We start from the raw sequence: 27,904 nt of genomic DNA, 5'->3' as shown, positions 1-27,904 counted from the left end.
CGATATTTTTAGAGAATTAAGAAAGTGCCAGAACTGTCAAGACTAACTTTTGTATCTGTTTCTCTATTACTACTGGCTGACTCAGATTAAGTCTGAGGCCGGTAACATCAACAGTGAGGACAAACCCAACCTGCCTCTCCTTCCACACCGAGTCCAAACCTACAGTCACTGGGTCCTGATTGTAACAGTGGAGTCCAGTTTGCACTGCAGGATCCAGAGATGGCATCAGTGAAGCTGGAAGACTGCAGTCAAACACTGGAGCTGAATGTCAACATTAAAGATGAAGAAGAGGAGGAGGAGATTGGGAAATCTGTTAGTCATGGTAAGAGAAGGTTCTATCTAAGTTTGTTTCATTCCAACTTTCCACTGTGTATGAAAAGTTGCAGTAGAACTGTTTCATGATGAACTGTTTCAATGAGAAGGTAGATGATATTTCATGCTACTGACACTTGCATGGTTTGACACCAGTATTGCCAGTATTTGTTTTATTCACTGGGCTGTCTGGAGTGATCAGAGAGGAGACTAAAGAAGTTAAATAAACAAACTGCCAATGTTTTAAAGTTCTATGAAGTGAGTCTGTAGTTTCTAACTCTTGTGATACTGAGTGGAGGATTTATGAGATGAGATACATTTAGATTAGTTTTATTCCCTTTTGTATATGAATACGTACAGTACCAGCCTACTGATATGAATACGTACAGTACCAGCCTACTGATATGAATACGTACAGTACCAGCCTACTGATATGAATACGTACAGTACCAGCCTACTGATATGAATACGTACAGTACCAGCCTACTGATATGAATACGTACAGTACCAGCCTACTGATATGAATACGTACAGTACCAGCCTACTGATATGAATACGTACAGTACCAGCCTACTGATATGAATACGTACAGTACCAGCCTGCTGATATGAATACGTACAGTACCAGCCTGCTGATATGAATACGTACAGTACCAGCCTACTGATATGAATACGTACAGTACCAGCCTGCTGATATGAATACGTACAGTACCAGCCTGCTGATATGAATACGTACAGTACCAGCCTACTGATATGAATACGTACAGTACCAGCCTACTGATATGAATACGTACAGTACCAGCCTGCTGATATGAATACGTACAGTACCAGCCTGCTGATATGAATACGTACAGTACCAGCCTGCTGATATGAATACATACAGTACCAGCCTGCTGATATGAATACGTACAGTACCAGCCTGCTGATATGAATACGTACAGTACCAGCCTGCTGATATGAATACGTACAGTACCAGCCTGCTGATATGAATACGTACAGTACCAGCCTGCTGATATGAATACGTACAGTACCAGCCTACTGATATGAATACGTACAGTACCAGCCTACTGATATGAATACGTACAGTACCAGCCTACTGATATGAATACGTACAGTACCAGCCTACTGATATGAATACGTACAGTACCAGCCTACTGATATGAATACGTACAGTACCAGCCTACTGATATGAATACGTACAGTACCAGCCTACTGATATGAATACGTACAGTACCAGCTTACTGATATGAATACGTACAGTACCAGCCTACTGATATGAATACGTACAGTACCAGCCTACTGATATGAATACGTACAGTACCAGCCTACTGATATGAATACGTACAGTACCAGCCTACTGATATGAATAGGTACAGTACCAGCCTACTGATTTGAACACATACAGTACCAGCCTACTGATATGAATACGTACAGTACCAGCCTACTGATATGAATACGTACAGTACCAGCCTACTGATATGAATAGATACAGTACCAGCCTACTGATATGAATACGTACAGTACCAGCCTACTGATATGAATACGTACAGTACCAGCCTACTGATATGAATAGATACACTACCAGCCTGCTGATATGAACACATACAGTACCAGCCTACTGATATGAATACGTACAGTACCAGCCTACTGATATGAATACGTACAGTACCAGCCTACTGATATGAATACGTACAGTACCAGCCTACTGATATGAATACGTACAGTACCAGCCTACTGATATGAACACATACAGTACCAGCCTACTGATATGAATACATACAGTACCAGCCTACTGATATGAATACATACAGTACCAGCCTACTGATATGAATAGATACACTACCAGCCTACTGATATGAACACATACAGTACCAGCCTACTGATATGAATACATACAGTACCAGCCTACTGATATGAATACATACAGTACCAGCCTACTGATATGAATACATACAGTACCAGCCTGCTGATATGAATACATACAGTACCAGCCTACTGATATGAAAACATACAGTACCAGACTACTGATATGAATACATACAGTACCAACCTACTGATATGAATACATACAGTGTGTTCGGAAAGTATTCAGACACCTTGACCTTTTCCACATTTTGTTTCGTTACAGCCTTATTTTAAAATGGGTTAAATAAGAAACGTTCCTCATCAATCTACACACAATACCCCATAATGACAAAGCAAACACAGGTTTTTATAAATGTTTTCACATTTATAAAACATTTAAAACAGATACCTTATTTACATAAGTATTCAGACCCTTGGCTATGAGACTCGACATTGAGCTCAGGTGCATCTTGTTTCCATTGATCATCCTTGAGATGTTTCTACAACTTGATTGTTGTCAACCTGTGGTAAATTCAATTGATTGGACATGATTTGGAAAGGCACACACCTGGCTATATAAGGTCCCACGTTTGACAGTCCATGTCAGAGCAAAAACCAAGTCATGAGGTCGAAGGAATTGTCCGTAGAGCCCCATGAAAGGAAATATTTAAAAGCTGGTAAAATGGCGGCGCCACTCGTTCTGTGTCAAACTAACTTCATCTGCAGACAATTTCACGGTTGCACTACTGTGTTGTGTTTTTGAAGTAAAACCGTGAATACAAGGTTATTAAGGAAAATAGCACATGGTGCTGCCTAAAACAAACCGTAACCTTGTACTAAATGGTTTTTGAGTAATTTATGCATTTTTCTACTACAGGTTAAGTTTTAGCTCAAATGTATTATGAAGCTCCTGCACCTAAATATAAACAGTACCAGCACACAAAATGAGTATCGACAACTATTTCAGTCCAAGTCGAGCACTGAATTAGATAATTAAACAAGAACAAATGTAACATATTTAATAAAGAAGGTGCCAGAACTGTCAAGAAAATAACTTTTGTGTCTGTTTCTCTTCTACTACTTGCCGACTCAGGTATGACGCCGGTAACATCAACAGGGACGACAAACCCAGCCTGCCTCTCTCCTTCCACACTGACTCCAAACCTACAGTCACTGGGTCCTGATTGTGACAGTGGAGCCCAGTTTGCTCTGCAGGATCCAGAGATGGCATCAGTGAAGCTGGAAGACTGCAGTCAAGCACTGGAGCTGAATGTCAACATTAAAGATGAAGAAGAGGAGGAGAAGATTGGGGAATCTGTTTCTCATGGTAAGAGCAGGTTCTATCTATCTAAGTTTGTTGTTCATTCCAACTTCCCACTGTGTATGAAAAGTTGCAGTAGAACTGTTTCATGATGAACTGTTTCAATGAGAAGGTAGATGTTATTTCATGCTACTGACACTTGCATGGTTTGACATCAGTATTGTCAGCATTTGTTTTATTTACTGAGCTGTCTGGAGTGATCAGAGAGGAGACTAAAGAAGTGAAGTAGACAAACTGCCAGTGTTTTAAAATTCTATGAAGTCTGTAGTTTCTAACCCTTGTGATAGTGATTGAAGGATGATATAGGTCATACTTTTCAAGACTTATGAGATACTTATATAGTTTTTTATTCTCCTTTTGTATTGTACAGCCTACTTAAATGAAAACGTACTGGTAGCCTAGTGGTTAGAACGTTGGGCCAGTAACCGAAAGGTTGCTGGATCGAATCCTTGAGCTGACAAGGTAAAAAATATGTCATTCTGCCCCTGAGCACGGCAGTTAACACACTGAACCCCGGGCGCTAGAGACATGGATGTCCATTATGGCAGCTCCCCGCACCTCTCTGATTCAGAGGTTGGGTTAAATGTGGAAGACACACTTCAGTTGAATGCATTCAGTTGTACAACTGACTAGGTACCCCCTCTCCCATTCAGGAAGAATTTTTTCATCCTGTTTCCATTGATCATCCTTGAGATGTTTCTTCAACTTGATTGTTGTCCACCTGTGGTAAATTCAATTGATTGGACATGATTTGGAAAGGCACACACCTGGCTATATAAGGTCCCACAGTTGACAGTGCATGTCAGAGTAAAAACTAAGCCATGAGGTTGAAGGAATTGTCCGTAGATCTCCATGAAAGGAAATATTCACAAGCTGGTAAAATGGCGGTGCCCAGTCAGTCTGCGTCAACGGACTTCAGTGCAGGCAGTGAGGGTGCAGCAGGAGAGACCATTTTACGGTTGCACTACTGTTTTGAAAATAAATGTAACGACTCGGTTTTCTACATGTGTAATAATATTCAGACACAATTGTCCGTAGAACTCCATGAAAGGATTATGTCGAGGCACAGATCTGGGGGAGGGAACCAAAACATTACTGCAGTGTTTCTTTAAAAACATTTTTTTAACCTTTTATTTAACTAGGCATGTCGGTTAAGAACAAATCATTTTTTACAATGATGGCCTACCCCAGACTACGCTGGGCCAAATGCCAGCAGCCCTATGGGACTTCCAATCATGTCCAGTTGTGATATAGCCTGGAATCAAACTAGGGTCTTTAGGGATGCAGTGCCTTAGACCGCTGCACCACTCGGGAGACCCTAGAAGCGTTGAAGGTCCCCAAGAACACAATGGCTTCCATCAATCATTATTTGTATTTATATATATAATAGTTCCAAGTAGGAAAATCTACAGAAATACAATTTTCTTTTCTGTTTTTCCCCAACATGAAGATAGACGAACATAACAACCAAACAAATAAATAAAAAGTACGATATGCAGTTGTAGATGATGTAGATTACGCTTCGACTATAGTCAATATTCACAAAGAAAAGACAAAGAAAAAAATAGGTTTTTATAAATGTTTTCATGAGATGCAGTGCTTCCAGCCCCTTGAAGCGTTGAAGGTCCCCAAGAACACAGTGCCCTCATCATTCTTTTTTTAAACACCAATATTTATTAGTTCCAAGTAGAACAATTACATAAATACAATTGTATTTTCTCTTTTCACCCCCCCAACCCAAAGAGAGATGAAAACATAACAACCAAACATAAAGAAATCCAAGAATATAAATAAATAAAGTATAATATACAGTTGTAGATAATGCAGATTACGCTTCGACTAGAGCCAATATTCACATAGAATATAGAGAATATACAGATTTACAGTTCCAATGCTTCTACAATATCATCAGTTTGCAAAAACTCATTAAACAGATCCCAAATATTATGAAACTCTGGGGCTTTCTTCTTCACTATATAAGTACATTTTTCAAAAACCAGGCTTGACGTGAATTATTTTAACCAATGACCAAGTGAGGGGGAACTGACATACTTCCAGTGGAGAGCAATTGAACGTCTAGCTTGTAATAGACAGAGGTCAAACATTTTTAAAATTTTCCCTCCTATGTAAAGAGATATTCTCTGGGTAAAGATTTAGGAGGCATAGCTTATGGATTAGTGGCATTGGGGTAGAGGTCATCTCAGAGATATAGCGCAGTACTGAGCTCCAAAACATTTGTATCTCAGCACATTCCTCCAGGCAATGATACAAGGTGCCTTGAACATACAGGTCTGGTTATTAAGGTCAAATTTCAAAATAATTTGCAAATAAATTCATAAAAAATCCTACAATGTGATTTTCTGGATTTTTTTTCTTCTCATTTTGTCTGTCATAGTTTAAGTGTACCTATGATGAAAATTACAAGCCTCTCTCATCTTTTTAAGTGGGAGAACTTGCACAATTGGTGGCTACTAAATACTTTTTTGCCCCACTGTACATATACATATGAGATGAGTAATGTAGGGTATGTAAACATTATATTAAGTAGCATTGTTTAAAGTGGCTAGTGATATATTTTACATACATTTCCATCAATTCCCATTATTAAAGTGGCTGGAGTTGAGTCAGTGTGTTGGCAGCAGCCACTCCATGTTAGTGGTGGTTGTTTAACAGTCTGATGGCCTTGAAATAGAAGCTGTTTTTCAGTCTCTCAGTCCCTGCTTTGATGCACCTGAACTGACCTCGCCTTCTGGATGATAGCGGGGTGAACAGGCAGTGGCTCGGGTGGTTGTTGTCCATGATGATCTTTATGGCCTTCCCGTGACATCGGGTGGTGTAGGTGTCCTGGAGGGCAGGTAGTTTGCCCCCGGTGATGTGTTGTGCAGACCTCACTACCCTCTGGAGAGCCTTATGGTTGCGGGCTGAGCAGTTGCCGTACCAGGCGGTGATACAGCCTGACAGGATGCTCTCGATTGTGCATCTGTCGAAGTTTGTGAGTGCTTTTGGTGACAAGCCAAATTTCTTCAGCTTCCTGAGGTTGAAGAGGCGCTGCTGCGCCTTCTTCACGACACTGTCTGTGTGGGTGGACCAATTCAGTTTGTCCGTGGTGTGTACGCTGAGGAACTTAAAACTTACTACCCTCTCCACTACTGTCCCATCGATGTGGATAGGGGGGTGCTCGCTCTGCTGTTTCCTGAAGTCCACAATCATCTCCTTTGTTTTGTTGATGTTGAGTGTGAGGTTATTTTCCTGACACCACACTCCGAGGGCCCTCACCTCCTCCCTGTAGTTAGTCTCGTCGTTGTTGGTAATCAAGCCTACCACTGTAGTGTCGTCCGCAAACTTGATGATTGAGTTGGAGGCGTGCATGGCCACGCAGTCGTGGGTGAACAGGGAGTACAGGAGAGGGCACAGAACGCACCCTTGAGGGGCCCCAGTGTTGAGGATCAGCGGGGTGGAGATGTTGTTACCTACCCTCACCACCTGGGGGCGGCCCATCAGGAAGTCCAGTACCCAGTTGCACAGGGCGGGGTCGAGACCCAGGGTCTCGAGCTTGATGACGAGTTTGGAGGGTACTATGGCGTTAAATTCTGAGCTGAAGTCGATGAACAGCATTCTCACATAGGTATTCCTCTTGTCCAGATGGGTTAGGGCCTATTTGGACCTATTTGGGCGGTAAGCAAATTGGAGTGGATCTAGGGTGTCAGGTAGGGTGGAGGTGATATGGTCCTTGACTAGTCTCTCAAAGCACTTCATGATGACGGAAGTGAGTGCTACGGGGTGATAGTCGTTTAGCTCAGTTACCTTAGCTTTCTTGGGAACCGGGACAATGGTGACCCTCTTGAAGCATGTGGGAACAGTAGACTGGGATAAGGATGGATTGAATATGTCCGTAAACACACCAGCCAGCTGATCTGCGCATAATCTGAGGACGCGGCTGGGGATGCCATCTGGGCTTGCAACCTTGCGAGGGTTAACACGTTTAAATGTTTTACTCACATCGGCTTCAGTGAAGGAGTGTCCGCAGGTTTTGGTTGCGGGCCGTGTCAGTGACACTGTATTGTCCTCAAAGCGGGCAAAAAAGTGATTTAGTCTGTCGGGGAGCAAGACATCCTGGTCCGTGACGGGGCTGGTTTTCTTTTTGTAATCCGTGATTGACTGTAGACCCTGCCACATACCTCTTGTGTCTGAGCCGTTGAATTGTGACTCTAATTTGTCTCTATACTGACGCTTAGCTTGTTTGATTGCCTCGCGGAGGGAATAGCTACACTGTTTGTATTCGGTCATGTTTCCGGTCCCCTTGCCCTGGTTAAAAGCAGTGGTTTGTGCATTCAGTTTCACGAGGATGCGGCCATTAATCCACGGTTTCTGGTTTGGGAATGTTTTAACCGTTGCTATGGGAACGACATCGTCAATGCACTTTCTAATATACTCGCTCACCGAATCAGCGTATTCGTCAATGTTGTTGTAGGAAGCAATACGGAACATATCCCAGTCCACGTGATCGAAGCAGTCTTGAAGCGTGGAATCAGATTGGTCGGACCAGCGTTGAACAGACCTGAGCGCGGGAGCTTCTTGTTTTAGTTTCTGTCTGTAGGCAGGGAGCAACAAAATGGAGTCGTGGTCAGTTTTTCCCGAAAGGAGGGCAGGGGAGGGCCTTATATGCGTCGCGGAAGTTAGAATAGCAATGATCCAAGGTTTGACCAGCCCTGGTTGCGCAATCGATATGCTGATACAATTTAGGGAGTCTTGTTTTCAGATTAGCCTTGTTAAAATTCCCAGCTACAATGAATGCAGCCTCAGGATATGTCGTTTCAAGTTTGCAAAGAGTCAAATAAAGTTTGTTCAGGGCCATCGATGTGTCTGCTTGGGGGGGAATATATACGGCTGTGATTATAATCGAAGAGAATTCTCTTGGTAGATAATGCGGTCGGCATTTGATTGTGAGGAATTCTCTTTTTTTTTTTTTTTATATATATTTCACCTTTATTTAACCAGGTAGGCTAGTTGAGAACAAGTTCTCATTTACAACTGCGACCTGGCCAAGATAAAGCATAGCAGTGTGAACAGACAGCAACAGAGTTAATAACACAGTAGAAAAGTCAATAACACAGTAGAAAAAAAAGTCTATATACATTGTGTGCAAAGGCATGAGGAGGTAGGCGAATAATTACAATTTTGCAGATTAACACTGGAGTGAAAAATGATCAGATGGTCATGTGCAGGTAGAGATACTGGTGTGCAAAAGAGCAAAAAAGTAAATAAATAAAAACAGTATGGGGATGAGGTAGGTAAATTGGGTGGGCTATTTACCGATGGACCATGAACAGCTACAGCGATTAGTCAGGTGAACAGAAGGACTTGAGTTCCTGTATGTTGTTGTGATCACACCACGCCTCATTAATCATAAGGCATACGCCCCCGCCCCTCTTCTTACCAGAAAGATGTTTGTTTCTGTCGGCGCGATGCGTGAAGAAACCAGCTGGCTGCACCGATTCCGTTAGCGTCTCTGGAGTGAGCCATGTTTCCGCGTAGCAAAAAACGTTAGTCTCTAATGTCTCTCTGGAATGCTACCCTTGCTCGGATTTCATCAACCTTGTTGTCAAGAGACTGGACATTGGCGAGTAGTATGCTAGGAGTGGTGTGCAATGTACCCGTCTCCGGAGCCTGACCAGAATACCTCTTCGTTTGCCTCTTTTACGACGTCGTTGTTTTGGGTCGCAGGCTGGGATCCATTCCGCTGTTGTCATATCGATCCCGTTAACTTTTTAGGGTTGTAATCCCGTTAAGGTATTGTTACGGATACAGTTCTCCTGTGTGTGTGTGTGTATCCTGTGTGTGTGTTTCTTTTCTCTCCTTCTCCCCTCACAGGTGAAAATCATCACTCCCCAATCAGTCAACAATCAATCATCAATCAGAAGACACACCTCCTCCTATTTCCTACCCTATCACAGTTCCTTCCCCATGGTTTAAAAAACCCATCATTTGTTTGCTCTATAGCTCAATCTCTCTGTAAATGCCATGTCTGTAGGTCTCTGTGTTTCACTCTCGCTTTGTGTCTTTACCTCTCTTTTGTTTGAGCACCTCCATAGCACTTTGTCATCACCTGTGAGTATTGTTTTTGGTTATGGTGTTTGTTTGTTGCTGGTGGGAAAAGGGGGAAACCAAGACAAGTCGCCCATGGGCATACACTACCCGTAGGTGAACTTTGTTAAATACACTAGTTAGAACTGGGCGGACCACCCACTGTATTTTTGGTTAGTTAGTTAGCTGTTGTTAAAGTAGGCTAGTCTAGCTTAGGGGTGTTTTTGTATATTTATTGTTTCTTTCCTTGGGTCCAGCTCAGCCCCTTTTCCTGCTTCCCCCCCATTACCGTGTGTTTATAAATAAACCTGGAGTTTGACGGTAGATTTCAGTTGTCCTGGTTATTTCGTTCACACTTTTACTTTGTCACAATTATAATTTGCATGAGTTATGTTATGGGTCTCATTACCATCCCCCCTAGACTGTCGGGCCAAAAGGGATTCGTAACATAAGTGGGGGCTCGTCCGGGATCTGTCATAACTGACACCCATGCCGCTCATGTAGATTGTTGTAGTGGTATAGTTCAGTGTTAAGCGTCATAGCTGAAGTAGCATTAGTTTTTGCTATTTTCTTTGGCACTTGAGAAGTAGTGTAAAATGACTACTTTTGATTTGAAATCCTTTTTGGATAACCCTTCGTGGGAGGTTTTTGACAAATGTCGTAGAGTTGATTTAATGACCTTGGCTGACCATTATTCAGTATCGTTTCCGCAGAGTTTAGTTAAGGCGGAGGTTAAACAGCTAGTATTAAATGTATTGTTGGAAGAGCAGGTGCTTGTGTTACCGCTGCCTGAGTCTACTACCCCTGTAGGGGATGTTGCTGCTCCTGTAAGCCCATTGGTGTCTGATAATGAGGGAGAGGCTAAAACACCAGCCACATTGTCCCGTTTTGATCCACTCTCCCCACTGTCAAATGGTGATGCCAGGAGGGATGTCCGTTTAGCACAGTTCCAACTGGAGGTGGAAGAGAGAGCCCAAATTAGGCGAAAAAAGGCAGAAAAAGAACGAGAACAACGGCATTTGGAGATGTGTAAAATTGAGGCAGACAGAGAACAAAGGCAGTTGGAGTTCAAAATGGGCCAGATGGAACTGGAGGCAGAGACAGCAAGGCTAGCCTTCGTTCCTACTGTGCCTGTTTGTGAGTCGTCCTCACCGGCTGTGTCCTCAAACACGTTTGACATTAGTAGGCAGATTGCCTTAGTACCTTTGTTCAGAGAGTCAGAGGTTGACTCATATTTTTGTGTATTTGAGCGTATAGCCGTAGCATTGAAATGGCCTGAAGAGGTATGGTATCTATTACTTCAGTGTAAATTAACTGGTAAAGCCCAAGAGGTTTTGTCAGCGCTACCTCTAGAGGACAGTTTGAATTATGAAGTGGTCAAAGCTACTGTTCTTCGTGCCTATGAGCTTGTGCCTGAGGCATACCGACAGAGATTTAGGTCTCATAGAAAGTCTTCTAGTAAGACTTATGTGGAATTTGCTAGAGACAAGGGAAATCTGTTTGATAAATGGCATGCTGCTAGTAAGGTAACTGATTTCAACTCTCTCCGGGAGTTAATCTTGTTGGAAGAGTTAAAAAATTGCTTGCCCGAACGCATTGTAGTTTACCTAAACGAACAGAAAGTATCCTCCCTGGCAGAAGCTTGTTTGTGTTGACGCACAAGAGTGTGTTTTTGGCTCAAACTGAGAGTAGAGCCACTGAGTTTCCTACCTTTAGCCCTAGTCGGCCAGCAGTAGTATATCAAGCACGCCAGAAGAATGAGCGTCCCTGTTTCTATTGTCATAAAGTAGGACATATGATTAATGATTGCTTCCTGCTTAAACACAAACAAGGGATGCCTCTTCGTGCCAAGCCACCAACAGGTGTTGCTCTAATTCGTACGGTTGAGAGGTCTGCAACAAAACAGGTGCCTCAGGGTAACTGTAGTTTGAAAGTCTCAGTCCCCGACCGCAGTTATAAACCATTCATTTTCGAGGGGTTTGTGTCCCTAAATAATGACGAAGCGTCTCAGCGTCCGGTTAAAATCCTTAGATACTGGTGCAGCGCAGTCGTTTATATTGTCTGATGTGTTGCCCTCATCTGACGATACATACTGTGGTTCCAGTGTGTTAGTGCAGGGTATTGAAATGGGTTTTGTCCCAGTGCCATTGCACTTTGTGAAAGTACACTCTGAGTTAATCAGTGGAATATTCAGAGTGGGGGTACGTCCTATGTTGCCAGTGAAAGGTGTGACCTTTATAATGGGTAACGATATTGCCGGAGGAGAGGTTGTACTCGTATTGGAAGTATTGGATAAAAGTGACCACCCTCTCTCGAATGAGCTGGCACAGATTTATCCACATGTGTTCCCCGCTTGTGCTGTCACTCGTGCTCAGGCACTCTACAAGAGGGTGACGTGATAGATTTGTCGAACACTGTTCTGTTCAAAGAGGTTGATCAAGAAGATGGATTGTGTGATACCTCTGAGAAGCTGATCACCCCTGACAAACAGCCCAGGAAAGAATCAAAGAACTTTGAACTTATTGCTGAGGCAATACAGTTACCAGTCACTCGTGAGCAGCTGATTGCTAACCAAAAGGTTGACAACAAGCTTGCTAAATGTTTTTCTAGTGTTGTCTCATTGGAAGATGTGAAGAAGAAGAACGTGGCTTACTTCATTGATGGTAATCTCCTCATGCGTAAATGGAAATCCCATGTTGACGCGGATGGAGATTGGAATGCTGTTTACCAAATAGTGATTCCTACAGCCTTTCGACAAAATGTGTTATCCCTTGCTCATGATCACCAGTGGTCTGGTCATTTAGGAATCACAAAAACTTATGATCGGATCCTTCGACATTTCTTTTGGCCGGGTTTAAAACAAGATGTGGCTCAGTTCTGTCGGACATGCCACACATGTCAGATAACAGGAAAACCAAATCAGGTTATTCCTCCCGCTCCTCTTTGTCCCATACCTGTCATAGGTGAACCATTCGAGCATGTGGTGGTTGATTGTGTCGGACCGTTACCGAAGACAAAATCGGGTAACCAGTTTTTGTTAACGATAATGTGTATGGCTACAAGATACCCCGAGGCCATTCCTCTGAGAAGGATTACAGCCCCGGTAGTGAGTTAAGCCTTAATAAAATTCTTCACGACATTTGGGTTACCTAAGGTGGTACAAAGCGAACAAGGTACCAATTTCCTATCCAAGCTCCTCAAGCAGGTGTTAAAATCCTTGTCAATTACGCACCGTGTGTCAAGCGCCTATCACCCAGAGTCTCAGGGTGCGCTTGAAAGATGGCATCAGACACTGAAGTCTATGCTACGTAAATATGGTTTGGAATCTGAGAAAGATTGGGATGAGGGAGTTCCTCTAGTTTTGTTTGCTGCTCGTGAAACTGTGCAGGAGTCCCTAGGTTTCAGCCCGGCTGAACTGGTGTTTGGTCACACAGTGAGAGGACCAATGAAAGTCCTTAAAGAACAGTTCTTGTCCCAAGAGTTGTGTACCAGAGATGAGAATGTGTTGGACTACGTTAGTCGCTTTCGTGAGCGCCTACACCAAGCTTGTGCTCTCGCAAAGGAAGCTCTGTCTTCCTCACAGAGGAGCATGAAAAGACACTATGATAAAGAGGCTGTTTCTCGTCCACTACAGCCAGGTGACCAAGTACTGGTGTTATTACCTGTTCCAGGATCTTCACTGTCAGCTCGTTTCTCTGGTCCTTATTTAATTGAAAAGAAAATAAGTGAAACTGACTATGTGCTTCAAACTCCTGATAGACAACGCCAATCTCGTGTGTGTCACATTAACATGTTGAAAGCTTACCACACCCGACCCATCACACAGTTAGAGAGTTCAAAAACAGAGGAAGGTACTGCTGTCTCCTCTGCTACTACTGCTATGATAGTGGACTGTCATATTGATGATGTTGATGGCTTGGAGTTGCGCAATACTCAGCAGCAGTGTGTTAGATTGCCCAACTCAGAAATGCTGCTGTCTATCCAATCCGGTCTGGTTCATTTAACGGATGGACAGGCCAATGATATTGTGAGGCTACTACACAGTTTTCCATGTCTCTTTAATGACGTTCCTACTCGCACCAATGTGTTGGAACATGACATTAATGTTGGAAATGCTACACCTATCAAGCAACACCCATATCGTATCAACGCTTCCAAGAGGAAGATAATGAGGGATGAGGTGAGATATTTGTTGGAGAATGACCTGGCTAAGCCAAGTTCAAGCCCTTGGAGTTCTCCTTGCATTCTAGTTCCTAAACCTGATGGTACGTCCAGGTTATGTACGGATTATCGAAAGGTAAATTCTGCCACAATGCCAGATTCGTTCCCGTTACCCCGACTGGACGACTGTATCGACACTATTGGTGCTGCTAAGTATGTAACTAAGTTAGACCTCTTAAAAGGTTACTGGCAGGTTCCGTTAACTTCACGTGCTTCTGAGATTTCTGCCTTTGTGACCCCAGACAACTTCCTACTGTACTCAGTCATGGCTTTTGGGATGCGAAATGCACCAGCCACCTTCCAACGACTGGTTAACTCCGTATTAGCTGGCGTTCCTAATTGTAGTGCATACCTTGATGACCTAGTGATTTACTCGTCTGAGTGGTCAGATCATGTTGACTCGCTAAGGGTAGTATGTGAACGGTTGGCAGCTGCTTCTCTAACCCTGAACTTGGCAAAGTGCGAGTTTGGGAAGGCTACTGTTACCGATCTCGGTAAAGAGGTTGGCCATGGACAGGTGCGCCCTGTTGATGCCAAGGTCTTGGCTATAACTGCATTCCCTGCACCTACCACCAGACGAGAGCTACTCCGCTTTTTAGGGATGGTTGGCTACTACCGTAGCTTCTGTAAAAATTTCTCTGCGGTAGTTGCTCCATTGACCGATTTGCTTAGTCCGGCAAGACCATTTGTGTGGTCCCCTGATTGTAAGAGAGCTTTTGAATCAGCGAAAGCACTCTTATGTAGTACACCTGTACTTGCTGCTCCAGATTTTGAACAACCGTTCAAACTTGAGGTAGATGCTAGTGCCAGAGGTGCTGGTGCTGTTCTACTGCAGCAGGACAAGAGTGGAGTGGATCATCCCGTTTGTTATTTTTCCCGTAAATTTAATAAATGTCAAACAAACTATGCGACAATAGAACAAGAAGCTCTTGCTTTGTTGTTGGCTCTGCAATACTTTGAAGTATATATTGGTTCCAGTGCCCTACCCGTGATTGTATATACTGACCATAACCCCTTAGTTTTTCTCCACCGAATGTACAACCAGAACCAGCGCCTTATGCGCAATCTCTCTGTAAATGCCATGTCTGTAGGTCTCTGTGTTTCACTCTCGCTTTGTGTCTTTACCTCTCTTTTGTTTGAGCACCTCCATAGCACTTTGTCATCACCTGTGAGTATTGTTTTTGGTTATGGTGTTTGTTTGTTGCTGGTGGGAAAAGGGGGAAACCAAGACAAGTCGCCCATGGGCATACACTACCCGTAGGTGAACTTTGTTAAATACACTAGTTAGAACTGGGCGGACCACCCACTGTATTTTTGGTTAGTTAGTTAGCTGTTGTTAAAGTAGGCTAGTCTAGCTTAGGGGTGTTTTTGTATATTTATTGTTTCTTTCCTTGGGTCCAGCTCAGCCCCTTTTCCTGCTCCCCCCATTACCGTGTGTTTATAAATAAACCTGGAGTTTGACGGTAGATTTCAGTTGTCCTGGTTATTTCGTTCACACTTTTACTTTGTCACAATTATAATTTGCATGAGTTATGTTACGGGTCTCATTACCATCCCCCCTAGACTGTCGGGCCAAAAGGGATTCGTAACAGGTATTATCACGTTTGGTAAAGGTTTGATGTTTTATTTTTGTTTGAAACCGAGTGATTGTGATCAACTATTTTACAAGTCACATAGCTAGAAGCTTTTGGTTTGTCTGAATAAATGTACATAATTTCCTCAATGTAGTTTTAATAAAGAATACAAGTATTTGAGCTTTCTGAGTTTGTTTAGCATGTTATTCATTTTGTGTCAAATTCACGAGCTGGTAAAATGGAGCTGTCCACTCTGTCTGCTCCAACAGACTTCAGTGCTGGTGCAGAGAGACAATTTCATGGTCACACTCCAGTTTTGAAGCTGAATGTAATGATCATCAGGTTTCTACATGTGTACTAATATTGAGACACCTTCAGTTGTTTCTATCTTTATCTATAAATGTTAATATGGTGTGAACAGAAAATACAAATGGTTTTTGATTACAATAATACAGTGAAGACCAGGTTAAAACTAAACTTGTACTAAATGTTTTTTTTGCCATTTATGTGAATTGGGGAAATCTACTTTTAGTTTAAGTGCACTTACTTTGTGTAGACAAATTTTAAAGTGTGTACTTTGTGTGATATGAATGTTTTGTTGTCAATGCTTAGCTACCTGATCCATTGAAATGAGATCAGTGCTTGACTTGGACAGGAGCTCACTGGAGCTGAGAACCGGCACCTCAAATGTCTACTGTTTGAACTAACACGCACACATACATGTGGGAAACAGAGGGTTAAATACTGAACATGTAATGGGGGAATTGAAACCAGGTGTGAAAAAAACAAAGACAAAACAAATGGAAAATGAAAAGTGGATTGGCGATGGCTAGAATAGCAGTGACGCCGAGCGCCGCCCGAACAAGGAGAGGGACCGACTTTGGAGGAAGTCGTGACAGTAACCCCCCCTGAGCCGCGCGCCGACACCGGCCTCGGGGACGACCCGGAGGATGAGGCGTAGGGTGACCCGGATGGAGACGAGAACTCCTGCAGCATCGACAGGTCCAATACGTACTCCACCGGCACCCAGCATCTCTCCTCCGGACCGTACTCCTCCCACTCCACGAGGTACTGAAGGCCCCTCGCTAGACTCCTCGAGTCCAGTATGGCTCGAACTGCATACACCAGGGCCCCCTCGATGTCCAAAGGGGGCGGAGGAACCTCCCGCACCTCAGACTCCTGGAGTGGACCAGCCACCACCGGCCTGAGGAGAGACGCACGGAACAAGGGGTTAATATGGTAATCGGGGGGAAGCTGTAACCTGTAACAAACCTTGTTCAGTCTCCTCAGGACTTTGAATGGCCCCACAAACCGCGGGCCCAGCTTCCGGCAGGGCAGGTGGAGGGTCGAGAGTCACCGCTACGGTCTGCGCCAGTCATCTGACGCCTCCCGGCCCACTGAAGGTGCACATGAGCGGCGTCCCATGTTTCCTAAGGGCGGCACTTTGGTGGCGTACCTGAGCTCTGAGAGAGCACGTGTCCTAACCCAGCCTCGGACCTGCGTCCACCTCCACTATGAACGCCAAAGAGGGATCCGGAGAGGGACTGACTTTGGCGGAAGTTGTGACAGTTCCTCTTATAGAATATTAGCTCAACAGTATTGTGGAGCTCCTGTGCCTAAATATAAACAGTACCAGCACCCATTTCAGTCCAAGTCAAGCACTGAATTAGATAATTGAACATATAATATATTTTTAGAGAATAAAGAAAGTGCCAGAACTGTCAAGACAATAACATTTGTTTCTGTTTCTCATTGTTACTACAGGACTAGAATTAAGTCTGAGGCCAGTAACATCAACAGTAATGACAAACCCAGCCTGCCTCTCTCCTTCCACACTGAGTGCAAACCCACAGTCACTGGGTCCTGATTGTGACAGTGGGGCCCAGTTTGCACTGCAGGATCCAGAGATGGCATCAGTGAAGCTGGAAGACTACAGTCAAACACTGGAGCTGAATGTCAACATTAAAGATGAAGAAGAGGAGGAGAAGATTGGGAAATCTGTTTCTCATGGTAAAAGCAGGTTCTATCTAACTAAGTTTGTTGTTCATTCCAACTTCCCACTGTGTATGAAAAGTTGCAGTAGAACTGTTTCATGATGAACTGTTTCAATGAGAAGGTAGATGTTAATTCATGCTACTGACACTAATTCATGCTACTGTTAATTCATGCTACTGACACCAGTATTGCCAGCATTTGTTTTATTAACTGAGCTATATGGAGTGATCAGAGAGTAGACTATTTTTATTTTTATTTTACCTTTATTTAACTAGGCAAGTCAGTTAAGAACAAATTCTTATTTTCAATGACGGCCTAGGAACAGTGGGTTAACTGCCTGTTCAGGGGCAGAACTACAGATTTTTACCTTGTCAGCTCGGGGGTTTGAACTTCCGGTTACTAGCCCAATGCTCTAACCACTAGGCTACCCTGCCGACCCCGACTAAAGAAGTGAAGTAGACAAACTGCTAGTGTTTTAAAGTTCTATGAAATGAGTCTGTGTAGTTTCTAACCCTTGTGATAGTGAGTGGAGGATGATATGAAATTCGTCTGTGTAGTTACTAACCCTTGTGATAGTAAGTGGAGGATGACACTCCCCATTTTAGCTTTCATCTCTTACCCAGTTTTAGAATAGTTTTATTCTCCTGTATTGTACAGCCTACTGACATGAATACATATGTCACCCGGTACAGACAGAAGAGGACCGGCCACCCATTTGAGCCTGGTTCCTCTCTGTTTCTTCCAAGGTTCCTGCTTTCTAGGGAGTTTTTCGTGGCCACTGTGCTTCTACATCTGCATTGCTTGCTCTTTGGGGATTTCGGGTTGGTTTCTGTAAAGAACTTTGTTACAACTTGTGTAAAAAGAGCTTCATAAAATACATTTGATTGACATGTATATCACACCAATTGACTGGTTGTTCTGATATTGTTCACACAGGAGACCATGTTGAGACATTCTCTACATCCAGAGAGCATCAGCAGGAAGATCACATAGCAAAGAGGTCTCACCACTGCACACATTGTGAGGAGATTTTCCCATTTCTATCAAAGCTAAAAATACACCTAAAAATACACACAGGAGAAAAGCTTTACTCCTGCTCTGAATGTAGAAAATGCTTGAAAACATCAACTGCACTAAAAGTTCATCAGAGAACACACACAGGAGAGAAGCCTTACTCATGTTCTGAATGTGGAAAATGCTTCAAAACGTCAACTGCGCTAAAAGTTCATCATGGAACACACACAGGAGAGAAGCCTTACTCCTGCTCTGAATGTGGGTCGAGTTTCTCAAATCGGTACACCTTAAAACGACATGAACGTATACACACAAGAAAGAAGCCTTACTCCTGCTCTGAATGTGGGGCGAGTTTCTCTCAACTGGGTACCTTAAAACGACACGAACGTATACACACAGGAGAGAAGCCTTACTCCTGCTCTTACTGTGGAAAGAGTTTCTCTCAACTGGGTACCTTAAAACAACATGAACGTATACACACGGGAGAGAAGCCTTACTCCTGCAATGACTGTGGGGCGAGTTTCTCTCGTCCGGACACCTTAAAACAACATGATTGTATACACACAGGAGAGAAGCCTTACTCCTGCTCTGACTGTTTAAAATGCTTCAAAACATCAACTGGCCTTAAAGTTCACCAGAGAACACACACAGGAGAGAAGCCTTACTCCTGCTCTGACTGTGGAAAGAGTTTCTGTCAACTGGGTACCTTAAAACAACATGAACGTATACACACAGGAGAGAAGCCTTACTCCTGCTCTGACTTTGAAAAGAGTTTCTCTTGAATGTGCCATTTCAAAAGACACCAAGGGAAACACGAGAGGAGCCTTACCACTGATCTGACTGTAGGAAATGTTAAAACACCAGCTGAGCTTTAAGGTCATTAGAGAAAAGACAAAGGAGAGAAGCCTTATATCCGCTCTCAATGTGGCAAGAGTTTTTCCCAATTGATCAATGTAAAAACACACCAACGGATACACACTTCAGAGAAGCCTTATCACTGCACTGACTGTGGGAAGAGGTTCTACAGATTGGGTCATTTAAAAAGACACAAATGTATACATAAAGGACAGGCCTCATCAGTTCTCTCAGACCAGCTAAGATTAGACACTCCACTTAATTCTCATGTCATTAAATAATTGGCAATGTTGAATTTGATCAAATGAAGAAAGTGTAGAACACTATTGTAATCCTATAGTTTCTCACTGTGAGAGAACAATGCAGAGGAAAGGGAGCATTATAGAATGTTAGTCTCTCTTTACTGATCAGTGTGCACCTTGTCAGTTTTGGTGTGAGAGAGAATAAAGTAGACGGCACACGTCAAACGTTTGATTTATGACCCTATGTCCGGATGACGTGTGCATGCCCATATTTGGGCATCCGGTAAGGACATCCTGGCGGGAAGTGATCACGTGGTTATGCCCATATATGTTCATCCTGTTCCTGTTCTCACGCCTTGGAGTGAGTGCGACAATATGTATATAATGCCTTTGAAGTTGTCATGATGATTGATGTCTAGTGACCTCTTTGAACTGGGGGGGGTGACCATTTCAAAGAGTTTGACCCCCCCACCCCCTGTTTTATTGACCTTAGGGTTGTTGTCTATGAAACACGAATGTCCTGGGGTATTGGGGTTGGCAGACGCCTTATAAATAAAGCCCAGAACAAGACATGCGTCCTCAGAACACTAAACAAGATTTTTTAAATCAGCATGGATTTTGTGATCAGTGGCAAAGCTGTGATGACTGTAACAACGGAAGCAGGACCTCGGTTGAAACATCGAGAAAGGGCCAAGTATCAAGCCACAATATACGATGAGCCAAAAAAAGCGGTTTCTAAGTGTGTATAGAACCCAAATACCGCCCGCAACTACGCTGAAAGATCTGATGTCTAATGGACATCAATCGGGGTATCGGTTTGATTACCTGGCCTGTAGAGTGAACCTCTATACGGTAGCCGAAGGAGAAGAATATACAGACCAGACTTTAGGAGTGGACTACGGGCTTGAAGACTGGACGGTTTTTCGCAAGGTTGTGTGTCCTGAACTGAGCCTTATCACCAAGGGGTATAGCTTGTTCAAGGTGCCCCTGACTCCTCAGGAAGAATAATTCACAGGGTGAAAATACAAAGAAAGAATGGACTTCCATGTGGCTACGTGGAGTTATATTTCGGCAACGAGGAAACCCGCAACCAAAACATTTTGTGATGGTGGGGATTTTAGGTTGCGCATGCTTATTCCTTTTCAAATTTGGGATCTAATGGAATTGAAAATGTTCCAGCTGTTGGACGCTCTCTTTGTACAGAGCCAACAGCGGCAGAGCATTGTTCATGTAAAGAAGTGCATAATATATACGAATCCTGAGGATTATGATTCAAAGGAGCCCCAAGAAGGTACATCCTCAGAAGGGACAGCCTCCGAAGAAAACTAAGTACGCGGTTGCGTTAACCACGCCCTGATACCCAAAGGACTGGTTCAACAATAAAAGGAGTTCCCTTAAAGCCTCCAGTACTTAATTTCATCATACACCATGGATATTCATACAACATACCAGGACTCCGATACGACATGGGGGCCAGACCCTAAGGACCGTATGCCGGCAGCCCAACATTCTACTCCCCCCCCCCCCCCCCCCCCCCCCCCCAGCCTGAGGACGTGTTTGATGGGATAGTCAGTACTATTTTTGTGGACACCATCAAGGCCTCTGTAGCCACAGAGTGATAGACGTGGTGATTGGAGAATATATAAGAGAGAAATGCATCGGTTGTGAGATCAATCACCCCAGCAAGCGCCGTATATGACCCGCCAAGATACTACTTCTTCAACCAATTTGAGGAGCTGGTGAAAAGACTGTGGTCCTGCAGGTTTATACCATCGCTGGTCAGAGCCCTGGAGTCTATGGGTCTTGTGCCGTCTATCCCCAGAGTTTACTTGGTAACCACGGCATTCCTACATGAACTGAAGGAGGCAATCTACATCCATGATAAACTCAAAGAAATCCGACACACCCTGTTGGACGACAATAAATACCGGGAAGCTGTTGTGGCTGATGTGATGACTTTCTGGCTCAATAAACCCCAAGAGACCTAGTGACATTTTGTGTATACGATGTTAGAGATATTAAATAAATGTCTTCTTTTGAGAGAACTTACAAATGTTATGCATCAGATTATTGAAAATAAAGTGAACAATGTATCGTTCTACACAACACACAATGCCTGGGTTAATGTAGAGCGTGTGCTGAAAATGGAACAAATCATGAATCATGTTGTGGATGATTCTGAAGAACTAGAAACAACTTTGTCTAAGATTTTACTTGTTTGAAACACCATTTAATTGTAACGTGTATCATATTTGTTGTTTATATGCATATATATCTGACATGTGTGTTTTCAAAGTTCAGCGACACAAGTCTGTAAATCAAAACCAAATATACAGGGTGTTGCATGCTGTGATCGTTGAGAAAACTGGGACATGTATCCTGCAAAGAATCCTGAATTGTCTGTATACGTAATACTTGATGCATGAATAAAATAAAAATTCTATAATGAAAATGAAATGTTGTCATTATTTGAAAGTGGCTCATTAACGTTATTGTACCTCAGAGAGGTAAGAAGGATGGCGGAGCAGATGTTGAAAAACATTTATTATAATCCCTCTAACCCCGGGTCTTATGGGGGTAAGGAACATTTACAGAGAGCTATAGCCGAAGAAACAGGTAGCCGGTTAATTAAGCGATTCTAAAGTTAATGAGTGGTTATCAGAGCAGGATGCATATACTCTCCATAAACCTGTAAGAAAGGCGGATCTATGTCACATGCAGGTCCTTGCAGATAAAAATGATGGAAATCGCTACATGCTAACGGTTACAGATATTTTCTCTAAAATAGCATTTGTAAGGGGCTTAAATAAGAGCAGGGTCAAAGGCCCGGGTCACCTCTGCCCCATCTTGAAGGATGGAGGAGCCCCCAAGAAAGTGCAGACTGATGGCGGAAAATAATTTTTTAATAATGCTTTTCAGAAACTCATGAAGAAGCACAATATAGTACATTTTGCTACAGGCTCGGATTTGAAAGCTTCAGTTGTTGAACGCTTTAACAGAACTCTGAAGGAGCGGATGTGGCGATATTTTACAGCTCACCACACGCATAGATATATCGATATAGTTCAAGTTTTAGTGAAGGGATACAACAACAGCTGCCATAAGAGTATATGTATGAAGCCCTCCGAGGTCTCTTCTGAAAACTATTTTCAAGTCTTTAAAAATCTGTATGGTTTGTTCCCCCTTCGCCGTAAGAAAAAATATATTTTTAAATTCATAGTTGGGGACTTGGTGCGTATGTCCAAGTTGAGGGGTGTTTAGACTAAAAATATGAGCAGCGATGAGTTGTTCACTGCTACCGAGTGTTGTCTTGGAGGATCGTTACAAAATATAACACTTACAAGAACTTGTGAATTCAATATAGGCTTTTAATACAAACATATCAGAAGCCTAGATGGTCCGCAGAACACACACTTTCCCAGAGCACTGGCTCTGTCTTTATACACATACAACATATGAGTCCATCCCACATGCAAATGAAGTTACTTCCCTCAGTCCATCTGCCACCATTGTCTTTCAATCTGTGCTTCCTGCTTGTTCACGCCCAATAACGCCCATATCTGCTTTCAGTCAAGTTATAATGGTGACAGGACCTCTTCATGTCCCAAAGATAATACATGCCCATCTTATCCTATGGGCCCCTTATGTTTAGCTTGTCCTTATTAGGACTAGTAGACTATGTGTCTCTTCTCTTCATGTCCTAAAAATATATGCCCTATGTCTATAGTCCATCAGTTGGTCATTTGGCTGACCCCCTCCTTTGTATGTCCCTCTGACCTTGGTATGTCCAGCTGTCCTATGCTCTTACTTTGGCTTCCTGTCCTATACAATAGACAATGCATTTGACCAGAATGGCAAATGCACTCTAAGTGTATCTTTCTCTTGTGGTACAGTATTATGTTTCTCCCTATATGTACATCTTGCTCCCACAGTGTCTACCACGCATACCCCAGGTCTACAAGTTAAAATATTATGACGGGGAGCTTATAGACGGATCTTTTTATGAGCAGGAATTACAGAAGGTACAGTTGGGTAAAGACAAAGTCTTTCACGTGGAGGAGATTCTAGATCAAAAGAGAGAAAAGGGTTAAAAAAAAAAAATGGGTGCTGGTCCGCTGGAAAAACTGGCCCCAAAAGTTCAACAGTTGGGTATTAGAGCAGGATGTGGTGGAGGCATCGGGTGTTAACTTAAACCCTCATGCATGATAAATACTCCATCATTCGCATGTACACAGGAGTGCATCATGGAACACACCGGCTTCTACCTGACTCTCCCCAGTAATGTGTCCGCATAATCAGAGTTAGAATTATACAACCAATTTTCCAAAGCCTATAGAGTTATCAGAGGCCTGGGAAGTAGGTCTCAGCGAGATTACATACCCCCATAGTTGGTATAATATCAAAGATAAGGACCGTGATTTTTATTGCAAAGGGATATCGGAACCTGTAAAACTTATTAAGCTTAAAAAAGGATCGTCTCAGAGTTAACCCAAAACAATATGGAAATATTCCTGATCTACAACCCTATACATAAACGTGTACAAATCTCAGGGGATGCTGACGGAGGTATAAAGACCAGCGGTAAGTTAGCCTACATGTTGGGGATGGGTCCCAATAAATGGACGTATGTGAAAGATCAATTATTCCCATTCCCTGCGGATATACATTCAGGATTCTACAACATATTTGTGTATACCGACATCATATCCTATCAAAGGGTCGGAGACAGCTGTGTGCCCCTCCTGAAAACAGTTCATATAGACGGAAAGGATGGGGACATAGTCACTGTCACCTATGACAAGCCACACTACGTACCTGTAAGCAAGAAATATATTGAAAACATTCTTGTTGAGCTTAAAACGGATCAGAACGAAAACATTGAATTTACTTGTGGTAAAACGATTGTAAAAATCCACTTTAGACCCACCAAAACCTCTCTACATATATAATATTAGTATTATATATTTTTATAAACATAAATTTAAATAGGGTTATGGACCATCAACATCTCGACCCTAACCGCTATGTCTCATACTATGTTGATCAAGTGGGTAATGGACTACCCGGCTATTATGGATCCCCGACCATGTACGGTTCGGGGATAGGAGGTATATTTCGTAACCTCTTTAGGATGGTTTTACAGTTTATGAAGAGAGGCTTCAGCATAGCCAACCCACATTTAAAATCAGTGGCTAAAAATACAGTAAGTGAGGTTGTAGCCAATGCTACCAGAAGGGCGTCACCAGATGCAGAGCATCAAGGAGGCTCGGGGCTTATGATGTTGTCTCGAAGACCAAAAAAGAGACCTCCGGGTATAAGGCGCAGGCTTGCTTCTAAAAAGCGGAGGTTAACAGTTAAAAGAAACTCAGTAAGTCAAAGACGTGGTACAGTGAGGTCTGGACCAAAAACGACAAAAATACTCTGAAGTATTTTCTAAAAGAAGAGTGCAACATGGCTCTTTTACACCGCATGTCCTCTGAAGCTGTAAAGACAGAGCTCGATCTTTTCACGCCCCCCTTAACCCAACATTCAAATAGAGAGGTCCAGTTATGTGGAGATAGCCCCACTCTCTGCCATTACAGACAACGGTCCTATAGAATTTTTCATACCAGGCCACGGTGACAACTATCTGGACTTCAACAACACCTTGGTGCATTTGCGTCTAAAAGTGACCAAAAGAGATGGTACTAATATTGCAGGCGATGCCAAAGTGAGATGACCCAAGATGGCCGTCCGTTCTTTAGCTGTAGCCCCAACTAGGCTTCTCAAGAGGGGCAGGTTTCTTTTTAAACGCAGAGACATAGCTGTTACTTTTTAGGAATGTACGCAGCCGGCCACTCCCATGAGGAGCAGGCTGGTTCGTAGCCTCAGGTGTTCTGGAATATTTGCTTTTAAATCCACGATTAAATAAGAAAATGGCGCTTTGGTAGCGTCCTCATTCCTTCCCGGGTACATCTGCTGAGCTAGAATGCTAATTTGCAGTTTGTCTCTAGGATTGGCGTTCAAACTGATGGTGCGGCTATTTTTACCTTGGTGAAACACATTCTGCACCAAGTAAAGCACGGACAGGTTCCTATGATGAGTATATTGGGTTAAAGCTTGTGCAATTTCGGGATGTTCGCTACCTGCAAATAGCATATCGTCCAAAACCAGCAGATTGTTTTTATGAGGAGGGAGAAGTTCATCATCAGACAGGGATTCAGGTTTTCCTTCAACAAACTTGATTTTTATTGTCTTCAATATTCATCATTACAGAGGTTGATAACATGAATAACACCACACAATATTATCAGGCTTTTGAGATAACACATGTTCAGAATTCTCTAAAATACTTTTCACAAAGCAAGTTTACCACTATTTGATGGGCCTGTGATTTAGGCCGAAAATGGCAGTTGCAAACGGGGGTCAAAATCAGCTACAGCAGTCATTATATCTTAAGCTTTAAGACACAGTGGGGGGGCTTGTAGCATAAGTCAGTAGCCAAAGGGCAATGTGGTCCCGTCAGGCAATAGCAGTCTCTTGTCATAGACTACCCTGAATATTTTAGTAAGTGGGGTGTTCCTTAGACGGAAGCCCTTTTTATCCCTAACAATTTTTTTGTAGGAGCTCAAAATCTCCAAGTCACTATTCCTGTTGTTTATGAAACCCTCGACCAAGCGTGTGATTGATTCCAAGTTTACACGCGGGGCATTTTCATAGTTTTGAGTCACGCCTTTGGCTTTCAACACCACGTGATTGTCTTTAGTCCTAAAAGCATAGCTTTCGGGTCCACATGAGGACCATTCTGTGATATGGTCACCCTCTTCAAGTTCACTCGTTAAACCACCCAGATAGTCGCCAAGTGGGGGGTTACAATCACGCATCAAAGAAGAAAGGGGCTCTCTGATCTCCGAACAGCCAGCAAGGCTCACAATACGTGCAATCTACCTTGGCCGAATAACATAGCCATGTACGTGGTCATTTGATTCCAGCCTTGGTTGTAGTGGTGTAATACGACTCGGAAAAACGCCGCCTTTGGATCCACATTTGTTGCATAATGCCCCCTGTCAGTTGGATAGGTAAAAATGTTGTCTGTCCCACTTCCACCTGTTTCCTCAGCCACCACGATTCTAGCCTCGCCCTGATCCTCTTCCTCCCTGCCTGGCCCAGGGATAGCTTGTCCGGCCTGGCTTGTGCTGAGGGTCGTATCCGCCGATACCTGACAACCTGTATCCTCCTCTGTCAAAGTTGCTTCTTCTGGTATGATGGAACAGCTCGGCCTTGGCTCACTTGACACGCTAAAAGCTGCTGCTGGTGATGATAAACCTACATCCTCTTCTGGTCCTGCTACATTGCTTGTGCTAGCAATGGCTGCACTTGAACTGCATTTGAAAAAGGAATCTAATTTAACAAATTTGATACCTCCTCTCCTCCTTTCTCATTTGCCATCCTTGCTCTTTTGGTCTCCACTTTTGTGTTGATACATTGCTGATTTTTAAATCCGTAATTTTCTATTCTCGACATTCTCTCTTTATTTTTCTTTTGCCCGTTGTCTCTTGATAGCTAGCTCAACTGTTGCTTTAAACGATGACAGAAACAACAACGCTTTGGAGAGTATTTTTGCACAATGAATCCCAGAATGCATTTCATTATCTTAACATGGTATTGAATAATATGATTTATTTAGCAAATGAATTAGATGTATTGTCATCAATACACTAAAATATCATGCTGACATGTAGTGACAAAAAAAACATTTTGTTGGTGAAACCATCAGTGAGATCATTTATCATATGGCCTAAATTAAAGAAGTAATCGGTGTGATGGACTCGTGTCAACAATTAGTATTTGGTATGTTAGGGTGGAATTAAAATTACATAGGGGGCCTGTGGCTCCGCAGATCCGGGCCCGTCACCGGGCTCATGTACGACACGGGCCCTGGTGCAACCACACCGGCTGAAGCTACGCCACTGGGTGGTATACAGAAGATTTGGTAAAATACCAAGTCCATATTATGGCAAGAACAGCTCAAATAAACCATTTATAACAGAATTTTAGTTAGTCCAACATAATGCTAGAGCTTTGCTTTCAGCATCTTGGAGTGAATCCTTACCACCGCTGCACCTGGCTATCAGCCACAGGAGCCTCGTCTGGCAGCTAATTCGCCCTCATTTACTGCCTTTTTAAAAAACATATCTGATATGGCTGACTTGCTTAAACAAATATGGTTTCTACTGACTCCTTGTGGATTTGTGTAAGTCGATAAGAACCGCCTAGTTAAATAAATGTTAGATAACAATAAAATATGTACATGCTAAAATCACCACTGTAAAGCACACAGGGTGTTCTCTCCTTAGGCTCACCTTCCTTTCTGCATCAGACTCCAGCCTCATGTCTGGGGTGGAACATCTACTTCTGAATGTACCATGGTTAGATTCATCATGACATCTCAGATTGAACTCT

General features: G+C 43.0%; 1 protein-coding gene across 3 annotated transcripts; it reads left to right on the top strand.

Moving 5' to 3' along the window:
- The first annotated feature begins 90 nt into the window (after positions 1-90).
- Positions 91-21,919, top strand: LOC116365004 (oocyte zinc finger protein XlCOF6.1-like). 3 transcript variants are annotated; one of them, XM_031817792.1, is made up of 4 exons: positions 91-322; positions 3,250-3,483; positions 17,121-17,366; positions 18,288-21,919. In XM_031817792.1, the coding sequence occupies exons 1-4, from the start codon at positions 220-222 to the stop codon at positions 19,145-19,147; spliced, it is 1,443 nt and encodes a 480-aa protein (XP_031673652.1). In that variant the 5' UTR covers positions 91-219; the 3' UTR covers positions 19,148-21,919. The 3 variants fall into 3 exon arrangements, with proteins under 3 accessions (XP_031673652.1, XP_031673654.1, XP_031673653.1); XM_031817794.1 differs by lacking the exon at positions 17,121-17,366; XM_031817793.1 differs by lacking the exon at positions 3,250-3,483 and having other exon boundaries at positions 203-322.
- Positions 21,920-27,904: the final 5,985 nt, after the last annotated feature.

This window comes from Oncorhynchus kisutch, unplaced genomic scaffold (genome assembly GCF_002021735.2).
Source record: "Oncorhynchus kisutch isolate 150728-3 unplaced genomic scaffold, Okis_V2 scaffold1151, whole genome shotgun sequence".
Taxonomy (NCBI): Eukaryota; Metazoa; Chordata; class Actinopteri; order Salmoniformes; family Salmonidae; genus Oncorhynchus; species Oncorhynchus kisutch.
The sequence above is the reverse complement of the archived record's forward strand: the minus strand, read 5'-3'. Positions and strand labels throughout refer to the sequence as shown.